Source organism: Heterodontus francisci, chromosome 31, assembly GCF_036365525.1.
Source record: "Heterodontus francisci isolate sHetFra1 chromosome 31, sHetFra1.hap1, whole genome shotgun sequence".
Taxonomy (NCBI): Eukaryota; Metazoa; Chordata; class Chondrichthyes; order Heterodontiformes; family Heterodontidae; genus Heterodontus; species Heterodontus francisci.
Window position 1 is genome coordinate 23214746 of NC_090401.1, and position 19724 is coordinate 23234469.

At 40.8% G+C, this 19724-nt stretch overlaps 1 protein-coding gene across 1 annotated transcript in view; it reads right to left on the reverse strand.

The window, feature by feature from the left end:
* The window catches only part of grik3 (glutamate ionotropic receptor kainate type subunit 3), a 561495-nt gene that overhangs the window by 78000 nt on the left and 463771 nt on the right, over positions 1-19724 (reverse strand). Inside the window, exon 13 of the mRNA XM_068011169.1 lies at positions 5962-6179. Within this exon, the coding sequence (XP_067867270.1) occupies positions 5962-6179 (218 nt within the window). The remainder of the gene's footprint in view (positions 1-5961; positions 6180-19724) is intronic.

Sequence of the window (19724 nt, forward strand, 5' to 3'; positions counted from 1 at the left end):
GGCATGATAAGCTGAATAGCCCCTTTCTGTGCTGTATGATTCTAGGGAACTCTAACTTTGGTAATGATTTGTGCCAAAACTCTAAGATTTACAAACTTTATAGTTGTACATTCAGCACTGATTTCTGTTATCAACATAATTTCACAATCCTTGGAACCAACCCTATTCAGGTGCCCATAATAAGAAATTGAGTCACTTGTGTTATTTGCTGCATACACATGTTGCACTAAAGGAGATTAATCCAAGAATTCTAATGATTCTTTTATTGTTTTGTAATAGATATATAAACCACCTTACTACTTTATTTTTACAAAGCATATTATTCCCTCTGCCATAAACAGAATCTTGGCAATCTCTTTATGGTGCAGTTTGAAGTCATATACTACCACCCCATGAGTGATTGCACAAGCCTCTAAAAGCACTGGAGCAATAAACTACTCTATATTGAACCTATAAACAAAGTTCTAATGAGGATAACTATGACTTTAACTGGGCAGTGAGACAGGTATTTAAATGATCAGGTGATTTAAAAATTCCAGGTTTCTACACTTGCAGAAATTGATTCCCAAATTAGTCCACTGATCTTTCCTAACAGAAATAAGAAGTGAGGGTTGTTTTCTGATTTCACTCATGTATTTGTATATCACAATCACGTCAAATGTTTGTGTGGGTTCACAGTGATGCATGAGGCCTGCTATGGGCAAATTTCAATGCTTTGTGTTATGAGACTGGAAGGCACTGGGTTGTATTACTGCTTTGTGCTGAGTTAACTCATCTCCGAAGGAGTGCCTAAATTGGCTACAACACTCCTGGGAATATCATCCAGGATTCCTGCTCCTGATCGCTGTTCAGTGACTGTGCTGGAACGTGAACATTGAGTGGGTGCAGGTTCAGATTCTGAAATGGATCTTGATATCAATTTGGCTGAATCACAGTCATTTCACTATGGAACCTGTCATATGCCACTGATCAAAATAAAAAAAAGATTTGCTCAAAACGGAGTTAAATCTCCAAGCACTGCTTGTATTCATCATTTTACATAGTGTATAGGTAGAAGTGTGCCTCAGGGTTCAGAGGACACCAATAAAGCACATAAGCTTCATTCCAACCATTTCTGATCTCAGACAAACTCCTCAATGTATCATTGTCTTAAAATATGCTCTGTGTTAAGTGTTATCCATCACTTACTCGAGAATAATTATTTATGTACAAAGAACTCTATCATTAATGTCGTCTTTTCAAACATTAGTTTGATACACTAAAATCAATGAAGGCCTTCATTATTTCCTTATCAAAATATGGATGCAGCTTCTGTTAACAGATTTAATCAATTAGATTAAGCTTGATGACCCTATCACCATGAAGAGTAAGACCCTAATCTTAGACAGCACATGTCAGTCTATCACTTGTCAGCTGCTAACATAAAAGAGTTAAAGTGGATACTCATTATCCAGCTTACCATATTTTTCCCAACAAAATTAGGAGGAACCTAGATAGAGTGGACAGGAAGGACCTGCTTCCCCTAGCGGAGAGGTCAATTACCAGGGGACACAGATTTAAGGTGATTGGTAGAAGGATTAGAGGGGACATGAGGAAAAACTTTTTCACCCAGAGGGTGGCGGGTGTCTGTAATTCACTGCCAGGAATGGTGGTGGAGGCAGAAACCCTCAATTATTTTAAAAGGTACCTGCACATGCACCTAAAAAGTGCTGTACCTGGCAAGACTATGGACCAGGTGCTGGAAGGTAGGATTATATTGGGCGGTTAGTTTTGTTTTGGCCAGCAAGGACATGACAGGCTGAATGGCCTCCTTCTGTGCCGTAATTTTTCTATGGTTCTATACAATGTCTGGTTACTTTTTTCTATAAAGTAACTAGGTGCAAATAAATGCTGGGAAAAGCACAATTAACCTTCAGACTGTCATCTGATTCAGAAAAATCTCTGTTTTCCTGGGCCAAGTATTTTTAATAAAAACAGAAAATGCTGGAAATACTCAGCAGGTGTGGCAGCATCTGTGGAGAGAGTGAGTTAATGTTTCAGGTCGATGGCCTTTCACCAGAACTGGGAAAAGTTAGGAATGTAATACGTTTTAAGCAAATGAAGGGGCAGAGTGGAGTTAAGAACAAAAGGAAAGGTCTGTGAGAGGGTGGAAGACTGGAGAGATTAAATGACAAAAGGGTTCATAGTGCAAGGCCAAAGGCAGTGGTAATGGGGCAGGTAAAGATGTGACTAGAGGAGGTGCGAATGGCAGAATGATGAACATCTGCCGTCCGAAAGAGAAAACCAAAGAGAAAAACGAGAGTAAAATCAAAACCTGTAAAGAAAATGGAAACAAAATGGGAGCAAAAGTTAAGATCTGAAATTATTGAACTCAATGTCGAGTCCGGAAGGCTGTAAAGTGCCCAGTCAAAAGATGAGGTCCTGTTCCTTGAGCTTACTTTGAACTTCACTGGAACACTGCAGGAGGTAGAGGACAGAGAGGTCAGTATAAGAATAAGGTGGAGAATTAAAGTAACAGGTGACCCGAAACTCAGGGTCACACTTGCAGACTGAACAGAAGTGTTCTGAAAAGTGGTCACCTAATCTGGGTTTGGTGAACAGTGAATGCAGAAGACAGAATTGAAAGAAGTACACATAAATCGCTGTTTCACCTAGAAGGTGTGTTTGGGACCTTGGACAGTGAGGTTAGAGGAGGTAAAAGGGCAGGTGCTACATTTGTTGTGCTTACATGAAGGGGAGGGGTGTTGTGAATGACTGAGGAGTGGACTAGAGTTTTGCAGAGGGAACGGGTCGGGAAAGATGTGTTTGGGGGTGGCGTCATGCTGGAGATGAAGGAAATGGCACATGATCTGTTGAATACGGAGACTGGTGAGGTAAATGCTATAATCCACAGCCAAGTTGGCAGCAAGCTGACTTTAAATGACAGCAGTATGTGCTGGCACTGCAGCAATCGGGCGTTCAGTGGCTGATGCTTTTGTTGCAATGGAAGCTGCGACATCAGCCATCAGAGGCTGCATCACAGTTGCGTTCGCAAATGTGGGCAGCACAGTGGCGCAATGGTTAGCACTGCAGCCTCACAGCTCCAGCGACCCGGGTTCAATTCTGGGTACTGCCTGTGTGGAGTTTGCTAGTTCTTCCTGTGTCTGCATGGGTTTCCTCCGGGTGCTCCGGTTTCCTCACACATGCCAAAGACTTGCAGGTTGATAGGTAAATTGGCCATTATAAATTGCCCCTAGTATAGGTAGGTGGTAGGGAAATATAGGGACAGGTGGGGATGTGGTAGGAATATGGGATTAGTGTAGGATTAGTATAAATGGGTGGTTGATGGTCGGCACAGACTCGGTGGGCCGAAGGGCCTGTTTCAGTGCTGTATCTCTAAATAAAATAAATAATAATGGAGTTGGCCACCACTCGCATGTTGGAAAGGATGGGCTCTCACAAAGCCCTGTGCCAAGTTGGTGCTGGACTCTCCCGTGCTCCATGGCACTGACTGAAGGCTATCTGCACCAAGCATTTCAGTTTGTGTACTCATCAGTGTTCTTCTGTAGGCTGCCCCATCGAAGTCCTCATCCAAGTCCTATACAGCAGAGCTCACATGTAACTTCGCTCTCTAGCAAGCTGTTACCTGCACTATCCTTGCCTCCTGCTCTGACTGCAGGCCACTCATGCCCGATGTTTCACCAAGCGCAGATTCCATCTCCACGCTATCCTCTAAATTACACACAGTATCAATATCTTAGTTGGTGGCTGCATGTGTGAATAAACTGAGGGATGTGCGTCTCCATCATCAATGTCTTCTTGCTGTTCCTCCATTGCCTGGCTAGTTTGCACTTCTTGGATATTTGAATGGAAAAAGGATTATGGTGCAGGGAGGGAAGGAATGTAAGAGGTGCATGCTTATACCATTTTCAGCTTGTAAATCAAAAGATAGTATGTGATGAAGGGGAAGTGGGATATGAGGAGGAAGATTAGATCTGATGATACCATCATTTCGATGGTTTCAGTCCCAGTCCTTGCCACAGCTTCAGCAATGGCCATTTCAATAATGGCCAGCACCATCTCCTCCATGGGGGTCAGGACATGCAAGCATGCCTGTCCCCCTCCGATTAGCTCTTGTTGCCTTTGGCTGTGTGCCACTTTGTCCTGCAAGTGAGAGTGATATGTGTCAGTGAGGGCTGTGCAATGTGTTTGGTTGATGTGGCTGTCATGGTTAAATAGCTGGCAGTATGTGCAAGCTGTGAGATGCGTGGGTGAGAGTGCTAAGTGTGTTAGAATGAAGTGAAGCATATGAATGTCACATATAATTATCATGGAGATTGTTGGTGGTTGAATAGTGGGGGTGTGGTGATTTAAGCAGTGTCCGAGGCTAGTAGTGCAGTAAATGGGATTTGGCTTTTGAAAATGCATTCACTGACCTTGACTACTCGCATGAGGTCATTGAAATTCTTGCAGCACTGCGCCTCAGTGTTTGACTCCTGGTATTGATCTCCACGGCTGCCTGCTCCTATTGCCATCTAAGTATGTGGCTGGAGGGCCTCCTGGCCCCCTGCAGATACAGGAAATCTCTACTTTCAATTTTCTCCCCCAAAGCCTTCAGTGCAGAATGTGAAGAACTTGAAACCTGCATTCTCCCATGTTGTTCCATTCTTCAATGTTTCCCAGGTCAGATTCACTTCTGTATGACTGCTAGTACTTGCTCCAACCACAATGCACCTCCCCTTTAACAGGTGCAGGCTAACTTTAAGCAGTGCAGTCTAGCTTTAAGTAGTGCTCGCCACTCACAATATTGCTTTCTGCTCATGTGTCCAGCCAATAAATAGCTCTATGCTGAAACCATTGAAATGAGCAGGCAGCAGAAAGTTGGCATGCTGCCTGCATTGCAATCAATGGGTGCAGGTCAATTGCACATTGCAATCTCTGCACCCATTTTCAAGGACTATCCAATTTAGCCCCCACCACATCAGAATTGCTTCTCATGGGCTCTACAATATGCACTTAATATCCTTTCAGCAACGACAAGAAGATCAGTCTCTAATTTCCAAAGGTGGTTATGCAAAATTTTAAGCCATCAATCTAACATAATTAAGGGCGCTTTTATATGTCAATTCAGATTCCGAGAGTCATGTGTTCCTGTGGAGATTTTCTGATGTTTATGCTGTAAAAACATTTTCAGGAATCCAAAAAATGGAACTAACAAGGCAAATCCTGGGGACTGGCTCCTTAATGCTGGGCTTCTGGAATCTGAATTAAATGAAGATAATATTATATGAACTAATCTCCATTATTCATTCTGTAACCATTTAAATTCCACAGTTGATGTTTCCATGTCTCGGCATCACAAAACCTAAACAGTATTTGATCACAGAATCACATATTTCTCTGTATCCTTCTAACCACTAGTCCTCCTCTGAAACAGTTAGTCATTATTTCTAAGGCACCATTTCAATCCATCCTTTGATGGAAGTCAACTCTGTCTATCTACTACTCTGTGGGGGTGATGGAAAATCTTCTCCTCTCTTGCTGATGGATTATATTTTTCTGCTTATGTCCTGCAGCTCTGCAAACATAATCCAGAGATAAATAACATTTATTGTGAGTGTAGGGGGTGGGGGACTTCCATTCAGAATGTGATCCCTAGTAAATGCTTCTAGATTAATATTTGAAACCATAACAGATAGCTGTGTGACCCTGCAGCTTTAACACAATAGAATTGACACCTACTTACAGAACTCAAAGCAATCGTGCACTTAAACTGCTGGTAAATCATCCATATTAACATGAATCTCAACGGCTCACATAAATTTTTCTTTCAAACAAGGATGATGAATTTAAATAATCCATTATGCATGATTTAACACTTGTCTACATGATATTAAAACACAGCTGAAAGGAAGTCCACACATACTGGTGAGAATAAACTCCAAGAAATGTGACTGTGCTCAAAGGAGCATGTCTCCTTACCTTGAAGAAAGTCATGGTCGCTCCATCTTTAACTGCCCCATATTCTATTTTTGTTTGTTTAGCCAGGTCATCAGCTGACTCTATGGGGGATTCCATGCGTTCAACCGTTAAGAAAGCAGCCAGGTTTGCAGTGTAGGATGAGATGATGATGAGGGTGAAAAACCACCATATACCACCGATTATCCTGGTTGAAAGGGCCTTTGGCATCAGTTCAGAACCTGGACCAAACACAGGATCAGCCAAAAAAAAATTACTTCATAAACAACAGATATACAACAAACTACTACAAGTTTTTCAAAAATAAATGCAGGGTTATTTTTAATATTTTAAAAAAGCTGTGTTAAATGAGGGAAAGCAATGTAAATGTTGCATTTTCTGGATCAATATTGGGAAAGGGGTAAATGTAGCATTATAAAAACTGGGCAAAAAGCCTTGCAGACTTGCTCACTCGATCAGTATCCTTTACTGATAGATTTGTCTCAAATATTCCAGTTATTTTGGGTGAGTGATTCACTGACAGTGCCCCAAGCAGTCACTCTTCACTGACTTTTCCACCCACAATGTGGAGCATCTGAGAAACTGCAGGGAGGAAGCTGAAGGCAAATTTCTCCATCCATGTAGAAGAAGTTTCTTCTTGTATGTACAATACAGCAGAAAAAAATGAAAAGGGAGATTTCTTTTAGTTAGATGTGCCCTGTTGAAAGGTGGATTGATAAAACAGCTGGCATGTTGAGGCTAAATATGAACCACACAGCTGCTTTGTTTCACAGTGGGTGAATGTACAGAGAAACAATCAACCTCACTGGACATTTCCCAGACGTACAACTGGTGATACCAATTGGCGGCTGGTTGTAGAAACACCATTTTCATTAATATCAACTTTTTTCAAAGAGATAGATACGAAGGGATGAATGGCCTCCTTTTCTTTTGTTTCATTCTATGATTCTAAGTTGAAAATCAACCCACTTAATTCAATCAGTACAATTTGTCTTTGCATAAACACACAAAAATAATGAACATTTTGTGTGTGTGTTTATGTGCGAGTGAATGTGATTCATTTCTGTATTTGTTCTGTTCTTTTTTAAATGTTCTTCATTTCAAATATCCACCAATTTTGACAGATGTTTCACCCTAAATGTTAGCTCATCTGTTCTTTCTGCCTGAGCTATTGAATGTTTCCAGCATTTTTAGTTTTTGTTTCAGAATTTCCAGTATTTGCACATTTTTTTACTTTTTCTTTAAAAAACACAATGGCTGGCATTTTACGACCTCCAAACGAGTGGGCTGGTGGCAGGTTTGGGGTGGGGGATGGTGTAAAATTGAGTAGGAGGTGGGGGGGGAGGCCTTCCCGACCCCCTCATGCCCCTGCTACAATTTTACGGTGGAGAGCAGCGACGAGAAACAGCCCGTCCCAGGCCAATCAAGACCCTTAAGTGGCCAATTAACTGGCACTTAAGGGCCTCCTCCCTCCACCCACAGTGGCCGGACATCAAAGGCCTCAAGAACCCCACCTGGTAAAACCAAGGAGCATTCTTGCAGGCTGAGGGGTGGGACCTCCTGATTGGGCACCCTGTGCCCCACGGAGGGCCGCCCCCGAAGCCCAAACCACCCTCACCACACACACTCCCACCCTCCCCCGCAACCGACACACCTTGCCTCGTTAGGGCCCCTCCAATTGTCCCCGTGAGGTCCCAAAAACTAAAAATTTACTGTAGTTTCAGGGCCATCCTTCCTCTTGCTGTGGTAGCTGGGTGTAGTCCCAGCAGTGGCCACTGCTCCCAGTGGCACTGCTGAGACTAAGAGCTGCAGGCCCGCTGATTGGCCAGCAGCTCCATTTGGCAGGACTACCTGCCTCAGGGTAAAAGTCCTGTCAAAGGCCAATTAAGGGCCTGGGGAGCGAAGAATCCTAGCCTTGCTCCCCAGGTCCGGCAGAGGTGGGCTCGCCACCGACTTTTTGGCCAGTGGGCAGGGCCTCCCATCCAATGTAAAATTCCGGCCAATGTTTTTTCACACAAGATGATGCACATTCTCAAGATATAGAATAATACGTGTGTTAAAGATATAGTAATACACAAGCTTGTTTGCATTAAATGCAGAACAATACTCAGTCTTGCATACAGGATAAGGCATGTTGTTAGCACATAGGCTGAACATGTTTCAAGATGGAAACATTTGAAGGTATTGAGATGTCCTTAAGTAATAGCAATGTTGCCAAAATGTGCTGAACCCACTTGTACCAACAGGAGGGCTGATATGTTAAAAAAAACAGCCCTTGGAATAATCGGTACAGATGAGTTTGCTCATTTAATTCACAAAACAGAGCTCAGTGAAAGGATTGTGTTAATGATTTACTGCCGTTTTATCATTTCAATTCACTGAGTAAGATCATATAATTAAATATATGATGTAATCTTCAATCTTTGGTTGATGGTAAAGTACAGCCATAATGCAATGTTTTGATCCAAGTAATTTAGTATTTCTGTATAAGATAAATATTTTTGGAAAGTGAGTTATGTGTGCATTTTATGACATGTGAGTATTCTCTGGCATGTTGTTGTGTCCTACAGGAGATGCCCCTGTGTACGCTACACAATGACAATTGATGAAAGCAGTTGTTGCACTTGGCCTTATCACCCACTCGTGTCAATTTACAAATTCACAAGATAAATAAGTATAGGGAAGAACATTAGGCCCATTTTAGTTCAATCATCTGGAAGCGTCTTTGGTCTGTCTGTCACAGCATTGAAGTCTCTGCGAAATGACTTCAAGGTTGTTGTCATCACTACCCCACCTGGAAGTCATTCAAAGCATGGATCACTCTTTGTAATGAGTACTTTTTGACATTGGAACAAAATGTATTCTCAAATTTGAACTTGTGCTGTCTTGCATGCTTTATTTTGAAGTAATCCACTCAATTTACTTTTCCCATATACTTTAATTAATGTCTCATCTACCTTTTAAAAGGCCTCTTTCAGCTGCATCCTCTCAAGGTTGAATAGCCTGAGTTTCTCCAGTCTGGCATTGTAACTGAATCCTTTGACACGAGGGATCTGCTTTGCCTCTATGCTTTGTGTCACAGTACTGACATCTCTCCTCTAAATGTCCTGACCCCACTTGGTATTGGCTATTGGCGACTAACTTTCTTCCAGATCACCAGCATTCATGTCATCTTGTGTCCAAGACCGTTCACAAACCAAAGGTTACATTTATGGAAGTTGATCATTGCACAACTCTTTGCTTTTAGGTTTGTTGTCCCTTTTCTACAAATAAAGGGATTCCAAAGCATTTTTCACAAAATGCATAATTATGCACAGCTTGAAATCTTTAATCATAATAAAACAAATGATAAATATAGATACTCATAAAAGAAACAAGGTCACCCATTACAACGCATGAGTGTGCTGTGTTCAAGTTGGAGAACATAAGAACATAAGAAATAGGAGCAGGAGTAGGCCATTCACCCTTCAAGCCCCCTCTGCCATTCAATGAGATCATGGCTGATCTTCTACTTCAACACCATTTTCCTGCACTATCCCCGTAACCCTTGATGTATTTAACATGTAGAAATCTATCCATCTCAGTCTTGAACATACTCAACGACTGAGCCTCCACAGCCTTCTGCGGCACAGAATTCCAAAAGTCCACCACCCTCTGAGTGAAGAAATACCTCCTCATCTCAGTCCTAAATGGTCTGCCCTTTATTTTGAGACTGCATCCCCTGGTTCTATACACCCCAGCCAGGGGAAACATACTTCATGCAACTACCCTGTCGAGCCCTGTAAGAATTTTGTATGTTTGAATGAGATCACCTCTCATTTTTCTAAACTCAGAGAATAAAGGTCCAGTCTATTTAATCTTCCCTCATAGGACAATCCCTCCATCCCAGGAATTAGTTTGGTGAACCTTCGTTGCACTGCCTCTATGGTAAGTATATTGTTCCTTAGTAAGGAGACTAAAACTGCACTCCAGCTGCAGTCCCACCAAGGATTTATATATAATTACAGTAAGACACATTTACTGCTATACTCAAATCCTCTTGTAATAAAGACCAACATACCATTTGCCTTCTTAATTGCTTACTGTACCCCCATGTTAACTTTCAGTGACTCATGAACAAGGACACCTAAGTTCCTTTGAAGTTCAACACTTCCTAGCCCCTCACCATTTAAGAAATACTCTGTATTTCTGTTTTCCCTACCAAATTGGATAAACTCACATTTCTCCACATTGTATTCCATCTGCCAATTTTTTGCCCACTCGCTTAGCCTCTCCAAATCCTCTTGAAGCATCTTTACATCCTCTTCACAACTCACACTTCCACCTAGTTTTGTGTCATCTGCAAACTTGGAAATATGACATTTAATCCCTACATCCAAATCATTGATATGGAAGTTATCCACATTGTTTACAGTCCTCAGTAATATTAAGAGTACATTCAGCTTTTTATTGGGTCAAGGTTGCGTACCACGTCACATCCATAAAGTAATTCAAGGACATTCCATTATGTGTAAAGGAGTTACTTTATTTTTTGCTGCAAAGATTTCATCACCCTAACTGCAACTTATTCAACTGAAAATTAGAAATCTACCTTTTGACTAGATTGCAAAGAACTGACGTATGTCATGTTGCGGGAGAACTTTTAAACAGACAGAAGCCATGCAAATCATTAGTGGATGCTTCCGTTGATTCAACAGGTATTCTTACTTGATACCATAGGTCAAAATGGGCAAGTCAGCAAGAGCTGGTGTCCAGGTCTGAACAGGGGACTGAACTCTACCAAATCAATTGAATGATTCATGGATGGAGTCTGTAGCAGTGACTCTCTGCTGGCTTTCCCACCCAAAATGTTGAATGTCTGGGAGGCTGCAAGGAGAAAATTGTCGGCAAATCTCTACAACCAAGTTATCAAAGGTTGTTTTTGTTAAGTATATCACAACAGAATAACTGAAAAGGAAGTTTTTTTGTTAAAAGTATTCTTCATCCCTCCCTTCTTTGCTCTACTTGTTCTTAGAGACTATTTATTTCCTGTAATGGTAATTTCTACCACTTCATTCAAGTATTCAACAATGGTTGATTGCCGTGTGAATTTAAACTGTGGGAATAGTTCCTAATTTAAAAGGGTTCAAAGTGAATCAAAGGAACATGACAGCAATGTTGACTGGATGAATTTTACATTGACAGTGCTTATAGGTAGTTCACGCACAGGGTCACTGAGAAACTCATCAACTCATTTTCTAACTTGTATCATAGAGTTTGCATGTCACCCCTCTCTGGAGAATTCCACAGCTCAGCCTTTAACTGAAAGACCATTCTTCCCTGTTGAGGTTGGTGTATACATAATTTAGATTGGCTCAATCTCTTTTATATTCCTTTACTTAATATTTTTTAAATGAACAAAAGGCTCACTGGTGTATTCAGATTGAAGTTTACCTTTTGAATATGCGATTCAGAGAAACTATTATGTATCCTTTTTAATCATGAGCATCTTTCCTTATGAAAAGAGACAACAGCTTCTGAATTCACTATGCTTGATGGTAAGTTATATCGAAAGTGTATTATTCGAAAGGGTTGAAGGCAGGTAGTGCATATTACCATTGGGCGAATGGAAGCATTGTATGAGATTCCTTTGCCACTTTAACAAAGGTGACGGGTTTCAATACCTTAGTTGAAGAGAGAAATTTCAAACAAATATGTTCTTCAGCTTGATAATATTGTTCAATGTAATATCAATCTATGAGTAAATGCAATGATTTATTTCATGTTTTGTTTTTGTTTTCCTAATTTCATGACTGGTTGTTCCAGATTTCACATAAGCAATGTTATAGATTCCACCTGACCAATTCCTTTCATTTTAAACCGTTAACTTGCATCCTGCAATGCTGGAATTAAAGCATTTTCTAGAAGCACTCTGAGCCTCTTCTCACAGCTCAGTGATTTTAGATCTAGAATTGCCCTTTGTTATATTCCTTTTGGGTGACCCTTTAAACTTCTGTAGGCACAAGCTATTTTGTGTACACCCTAAATGCCACATTCACCATAACAAATTGCAGTCTCAATTTCACCTATTATCACAAACCAGTTTTATTGTCTGGATGATCATATCTTTCATTAAGAACCATATTTACTATCTTATATATATAGTTACGACCAAGCGGGAAAGGTGTCGAGGGGTCTTTCTTAGCCTTCACCTGATCTTATTGTAACAGGGTTTTATTTTTAAACACACTGTGTTTTTAGCTCCCCTTTAGTGAATCCTTGTTCACCACTTTCCAATTATAAGGCAAAGAAACCACCACACTAGGTTTTCTCAGGTCTAAAGAAGAAAAGCTAAATGTTATTAAACTTAAACTTAATTGCTAATTTGGTTAACACCTACAGATACACACCGCACCCCATGCTAGCATGCATATGTAATATGCAGATGCAGATAGAGACACAAAAGAGCAGAAGAAAAAATAAAGTAGAGAGGTTTGAGGCAATATCAGAAGAGTTTCTTGTTACTGTGCTTCAAGCTCACTGTAGTACTTTTATAGGTAGCCTTGATTTTCTTTGGGGCTCAGTATTCTTCTTAAACCTTGTTCACTGTAGGAGACTTTTCTCTCTCTCTTGAACTGAAGCCTTCAATGGGTCTTCAGTTCCGTTGGAAAGAGATGGAAACAGACAGGAGAGAGGTCTTTTCAGTCCAGGAGCAAACAGCTTTCTGAGTTTTAAAACTCTGTGGCAAGTTCAAACTCAAAAAACTCCAACAGCCAGTTAGTCATGTGATTAAACTGGTCTGACCACGTCTGTTTGTATATTCGGCCATCTTAGCAGTTAACATGGAATGCTAGCCTCTCCACCTTCAATGTCTGGTAATCAAAAGTCCATTGTGGATTAAATTGGAGCAAGGATTGGCCCCTTTGTCCTTTCCAAGTACTGTCTGTCACTATGCAAATGTCCTTCCAGTCAAGGGTCTGTTTTTTTTAAAAAACAAATTCTTTACTCCAGTAACAGATTAAAAATCAATGTTCATGTGGCAAAATTAATGTTTCATTCTTGGCAGGTGGGGGCCTGCATGACAATATATATACCCCCTTACAATTATATCTCATTGCTTGTCATATACCATATATCTGTACTAATGGTAAGTCCTTCTAAATGCACAATATGATATCAGCCTCTTAACACTGCTTGCCTTTCTTTGCTATTTAGCATTATCAGCAACTTTAATTATTGTGCTTTCATTCTTCAGAGGGTCTGAGATGCAGTTGCATTGATTGTCACTCTTTTTGCTGATGTTACTATATTCTGAGAGCAGACTCCTTCATTTTCAACTTATTTTCTCTGCAGTTTCTCTGCACGCTGTCATGTTACATACACCGACCAGCCTGCAGGTCTTGTATTATACAGGGCACAGGGGTAACACTTCTTCTCTGGCTTTCCTTCTCTCCCGCTCTAGAAGTGCCTGATCTTGAATCAGGATCTGCCCACAACCAGCCAAGGTGAGTATCTCCCTTCAAATTGTTTCTCTATTTTTGTCTTTATGACCCGAATAATGTTTTAGTAACTGTCTGATTATTAATGGGTACAATTTATACATTAACATGTAAATTATGCAACAACTAATGGCGAGGAAGAGATACACCTTGAATTGCGAAACTCCACAAGGTGCTGGATGATTTGCAAAATTGGCAGCTCACCCTCAATCTCCCTGTCAGTTCCATGAAGTTGCTGCAATTGTGTATTAATTGCTAACTAAACTCACTGTAGAAAGTTAGGGCTGGTGCTTAACAGCGTAAGTACTTTTTGTTATGTTCCTGCTATGCTGAGCAACCTCTCCAGCCAGAATGGGAACAACTGAAACTGGAGTTTCATTTCTCCAGATAGCAAATTGTAGAGAGATATTTTTTGAAATCTTAAACTTTCTAAATCTTTTTCTTACTGTTCCTTTCTGTCTTTTTCTCCCTCTCAATCCAATCTTTCTTTGATTCTATGTTGGTCTTTCTGTACCTGATTTGATTCTAATTCACTTTATCTGTAAAGTCTTTATTTCTTTATTCATCCTTAAATCTCCTTCATTAAGGAGATAGACTGTTGGCCCTATCATCCACCAAGGTCCCAGATGTCCTGTTGCCATCACCATGCCATTATCAACTTGCATTTCTAGTTCTTGCAGGGCAAAAAATATTCTGAGCTGCAGGATGAGGGGAAAAGTCTGATAGGTCACGCCACAAGATGCCCCATTCCAACAAATTCTGGGCTATTATCTGTACTGCATATATCTCTATAATCTTTTATTTCTTCCTTTTTTTTGCATTCCTTTTTACATTTTTTGCATTTATTTCATTTCATCTTAGTTTGTTCAGTTTGCTTACCCACTGTTTTTTTCAGGTTGTTTTTCTTCAGGTTTGCACTTGCTGATGTTCTATATTCAGTATATTCACACCTAATCTGTACTAATGCTTTATCTTTCAAAACACCATTAACATATTGTTTGCCTTTGCTCCGTGACCTTTTGGTCAGCTATGTGGCCTGGTCCAATCTGCACCTTCTCCTTTGTTATCTCTTGCCCAACCCCCACCTCACTTGTTTATAATCTGTGACTTTTCTAATATTTGTCAGTTCCGAAGAAGGGTCACTGACCCGAAACGTTAACTCTGCTTCTCTTTCCACAGATGCTGCCAGACCTGCTGAGTGAATCCAGCATTTCTTGTTTTTGTTTCAGATTTCCAGCATCCGCAGTATTTTGCTTTTATCTCTATAATCTTTGTTATGTATTCTGGTTATATCCACATTCCAGCATTATGTAACAAATTAAAGTTATAAAAAGTAGTAAATATTAACTCTAAATTGTTCAGATTATGGCTGGTTTCATTAATAATTCCACTGTTTACTCTACTAATGATTATATAAATATATTTCATGGTGATGGCATTATCACATTTTTATTTTATTCATTTTCAGGATGTATCTGTCACTGGCAAGTCCAACATTTATTGTCCATCTCGAGTTGCCCTGAGAATGTGGTGGTGGGCCTATTTTCTGAACCACTCATAGCAATTTGATACAACTGAATGGCTTGCTAGGCCCCTTCAAAGGGCAGTTAAGAGTCAACTATGTTGGTGTGGAACTGGAGTCATATCTAGGCCAGACCCAATAAGGATGGCAGATTTCCTTCCCTAAAGAACATTAGTGAACCAGTTGGGTTTTCAATGATAAAATAAAAATGTGATAATGCCATCACCATGAAATATATTTAGAGAATCATTAGTAGAGTGAACAGTGGAATTATTCATGAAACCAGCCATAATCTGAGCAATTTAAAGTTAATATTTTTACTGATACCAGCTTTTTGTTCCCAGATTTTTTTAGACTGAATTGAAATTCACAAACTGCCACATTCTCTGGATTATTAACCCACATCTCTGGATTGCTAGTTCAAGAACATAACCATGACACTACCATATCCAGTATGAATTCCAATCTTCCACAAATTGCTGAAAGTATTCCTGATGCTTCTTTTTGGTTCAAGCTGCACTCACTGAAATTAGTCAGTAATCTTTAATGGGACCCTGAATCCATTCCATTTTCCCAAGAGCTGATTGTCTCTGGTGTCTTTTCTTATTTTTTCTCAGTTTTTTCCTTCAGGCTGTAAAATCTGGTGCACTATGTTCAGTGATTTTTGCTAATTCTGATGACATATAAAAACTTCCAATCTTGTGTTTTTCAATCAGAAGATTTCAGGTTTACTGCTGCATAACAGAGAGGAATAAGTTATGCACTGGTTACAGTTTTTACTGGGTTTGAAGCCAGCCTAGCTGAAAGGGAAGGAGTTTTCCTTTGTACCAGTTATAAAATCGCCCAGTTGGAATGAGTTTGGGATGGTCGCAAACCAATTCCCAGCGGATGTGACTCAATTTTCCATGATTCCATAATAATTGACATCATGCCGGCAGTCTCAGGGAAAATGCAATGTATGAGGAAAGGGTGGGATTAATTTCATTGTTGGGGCAGAATAGTCAAGGATTTGGTTTCCATCTAATTAATAGTGTATCTGAACTGAAAGTGCCCGACACTCACGTTCAAGTGTTCCATTCCCCAAAAGTAGTACTTCTCACCACAATGAGCACAGCAATCCACTCACTTCTCCCAAGGAAATAAAACAAAACACCTAATTCCACTGAATAGTTTTCCTTTTTTGCTCCAGTTGAAAAGTAGTCTTGTATTACTTCCTTGGATTTACCTTCTCCATTAAGGTAGATCTCCCATTTTGTCAGCGTTGTTAGCTTTCATAATTGAAGAAGACCTCCCATATTATTCCAAACAGTTCAGCATCAATGTCATCACTATTGTCAGAAGTAAGTTATTAGTCATTATTAGTTCCAGGCTCATGCTGTTACAGATTTCCAGTTAAATAGATTCTGACAGCCTCCTCTCTGAGGATAGATCTACCCTTTAGTGAACTGTCACATGTTTCCTAACTATCAGTGCCAACAATCCTTGGGGAACATTCTCAATCCTGATTTATGAAATTCAGATGCATCTTTAGGTTATAAATTAACTAATCTAATTATGGTTACCTTTTCTTTCCATTGAAAAATTGCAAGCGCCACCATTATATTCCTCACGTGCCTCATATTTATGCTACGATATTTCAGTTTCATAATATTATATTGACCTCCATTTTTCTCCAAAATCTTCCCCTACCTGTTCCCAAAGTGATGGCTTGTACTGAGTTGTATGGGCAGTGGCTCACCTGAGTGACACATTCTTCATGTGTGGGCCTGGACAATGAGTAATAGCAAGCTACTTGACCTGGGAAAGGGTATCACATTACAAACTGATTTGGTCTTTGCCAAATAGCCTCAAAAATGTTCCACCCTCCCACAAATGGTAGGTAGTTGACACAGCTCATTAAGAGCCTATGGAGGCCAACTGGGATTTTCCAGTCGGCCTCCAAGCTCCTGCAGGTGGTGGGGACCGGTTTAGCCCTCCCTACCTGCCTGCCTGCCCCACCACCCCACCCCACACACAGTGGTGGTCTGGCTGCAAGGTTCATGTTTTAATTTAAGGTTAAAGAAGCTGGAGATAGGACACCACTATCTTGAAGCACCCCCAACCTTACTTACCCTCAATTGCAGCCTGATTCTCCTTTCTAGCTGGAAGGCCTCTGATTGGCTCTCTGGCCCTTAACTGGCTGCCTCTGTGAAAATCACAGTGAGTGTTTCACCCCTGGGTGGGGGTTTCAGGACCTGGAAACAGTCCAGATCTCTCCGAAGAAGGGTCACTGACCCGAAACGTTAACTCTGCTTCTCTTTCCACAGATGCTGCCAGACCTGCTGAGTGAATCCATCATTTCTTGTTTTTGTTTCAGATTTCCAGCATCCGCAACATTTTGCTTTTATTCCAGATCTCTGTTTCTTGCCCCTAGAGGAAAAATTCTGCTGTTGGTCTCTGCACCAACCACAGCAGTGGGTGATCTATTTACCCACTGAGGCACAGGGAGCATGACCTCCACAATGAGCGTGATCTTTTAGTTTTAGTGTAGCTTTCCAATTCTCCCCTGCTTGTGAATTATTTAACCTTGCCACCTTCACTTCTGAAGTCCTCCTTCAGCACCTTGATACTTCTTATAATAGTTGTACCACTTGCCTTTAATACATCATTATTGTACAATAATGTGATTTAATGAAAAAAAGATAGTCCACACAGTGCTGGAGGAGCTCTCAAACAAACATAATGCATCTAACTGTGAGTTTAAGAAAGTGTTGATGTAGTTTATGTTTTTACATCCTTCCATCTGTGAAAGATGATGGACATGCAGCAAACAATCCATTTAGATGGGGTGCCTTCTCTTGGTGCACCTTTGCTGATGGTAGTGAACGGCAATCCTTGAGAGGCAGGTTTTGCCACAAGTGCTAGACGTGAAGCTGCCAAATAATGCTGTGAGTTGCTGCTTTTGATGTGGGTGCCTGTTGCCAAGCTGCTGTAGCAGCAGGTCATCATGGCAGTGCACACCAGTCCACAGGATGTATTACCATTTCCCTCTTTTGCCAGCTAGTGTCTCCCAAGTGTGATATTTGACATTTAGGGCCTTCATGTCATGCTTGCAAGCATCCTTGAAGCAGAGCTTTGGGCACCCCACTGGTGCTGGCTACCTCACTATACAGAAGGTTCTTGGGCATTGACCATCTTCCATCCTGCGGACGTGTCCAATCCACTGAAGCTGCCTTAGTTTAATTAGTTCCAACGCACTTGGGCACTCTGCCTTTGAGAGGACTGCTGCATTTGTGATTTTGTCCTGCCAGGATATCCCCACAATATGCTGCAGACAGCAAAGATGGAAATTATAGAGCTTCTTTTACACCGCCATAACAACAAAAACTGGGACTTTTTCCTCTACTCCCACGTCTGATTCATCTGCCAAATACATTTTAGCATCTTAGTTATTTTGGGTTTGGATTAAATTAACAAAAGCACACCAGGCTAGAACTAAACTGGCCAATTGTTTGATTAATCTATTCCATGCTTTGCTTAATTGACTGATGTTGAAGTCAGGGAATATGAATCTTCAGCTGACTGGAGTGCAGCTACTAGAAGCTGCTCCACTTTCAGTCATTTTAACTTAAATCAAGTGACACCAGTACATCCAACAGCTTGGAGCATCATGCCAGGAGGAATTTACTTTCTGTGCCATCAGAGATATAGGGCTGGATTTTCCCGTGGGTTTTGGGACCCCAATGTTGGGACCAAATGGGGGTCCCAAGCTCACGCTTACTGGCAGCACTCCTGACAGCACAATCTTCCTGGAGGCAGCCTCCTGATTGGCTGCCTCCACACTCAGCATCCTGTAAGATTATTAGGTTACTAAAAAGTTACTAACCAGAATACTAATTGTTAAAATTTAGCTATTGTAAGCTAACAACTAACTTATTATCATAAACTAACATTTAGCTTTATTAGAACCCTTCTTTGTAATGTGGAAAAGTGGGAAAACTTAGGAAATAAGGCACAGTGTTCTTAAAATGTCAAGGTAGAGGGATTCTGGGAGATTATGTCAAGTTTTAAAATGCTTACTTGCAGTAAAATGGTGAGACCTTGAGAGCAGACAGTGAAAACAGGTTCTGTGAGAACAAAATGTAGATTTGTCTCATAATGAGTTAAGGGACCACAAAATATAAAAGCATTGAGATAAGGTAGTCAATACAAAGAGATATTACCTATGTTAATCCAAAATGTTAGCAACAGCCAAAAAATGATCTTTGGTTGGTTATGAAAGACATCCTTCAACACATAGCTAAAGATGATTGGGCGAAGAGAGGGTTAATTGGAAAACAACCAAGAATAAAGAGGTCTTGTCTTTGACATTGTACAGCAGATAATTTTCCAACAACAAAAAAAAGGGAGAAAGACAAACCAAAAAACTTGAAGACAAAAAGTTACAAGAGAAAGAGACATGCACTTTGCCGTCCAGCCTCTAATGCAGGTAGTATCTGTGTTAGACTATTAATTACTACCTGAGTTTGTGACTATGGTTTATCTGAAAAGTTAATAAACTTGTCCTTACTGTTATCTCAATAAAGTCGATTCGCAACAAGCTTTGTGCTGCCAAGCCTGTCCCTGCCTTAGAAGGGGGCATTAAACCCCCACTATCTTGTCTAATCGTAGAGTCCTATTAAGGACGGTGGGCAGGCTCCCGATGCTGCGGGCCCAGAGAGCCAGCAGCTGTAAAGCCTTGGAAGACCCACTGGGAGAGGTGGGTGATGCTGAGGCAGGTCAGGGGC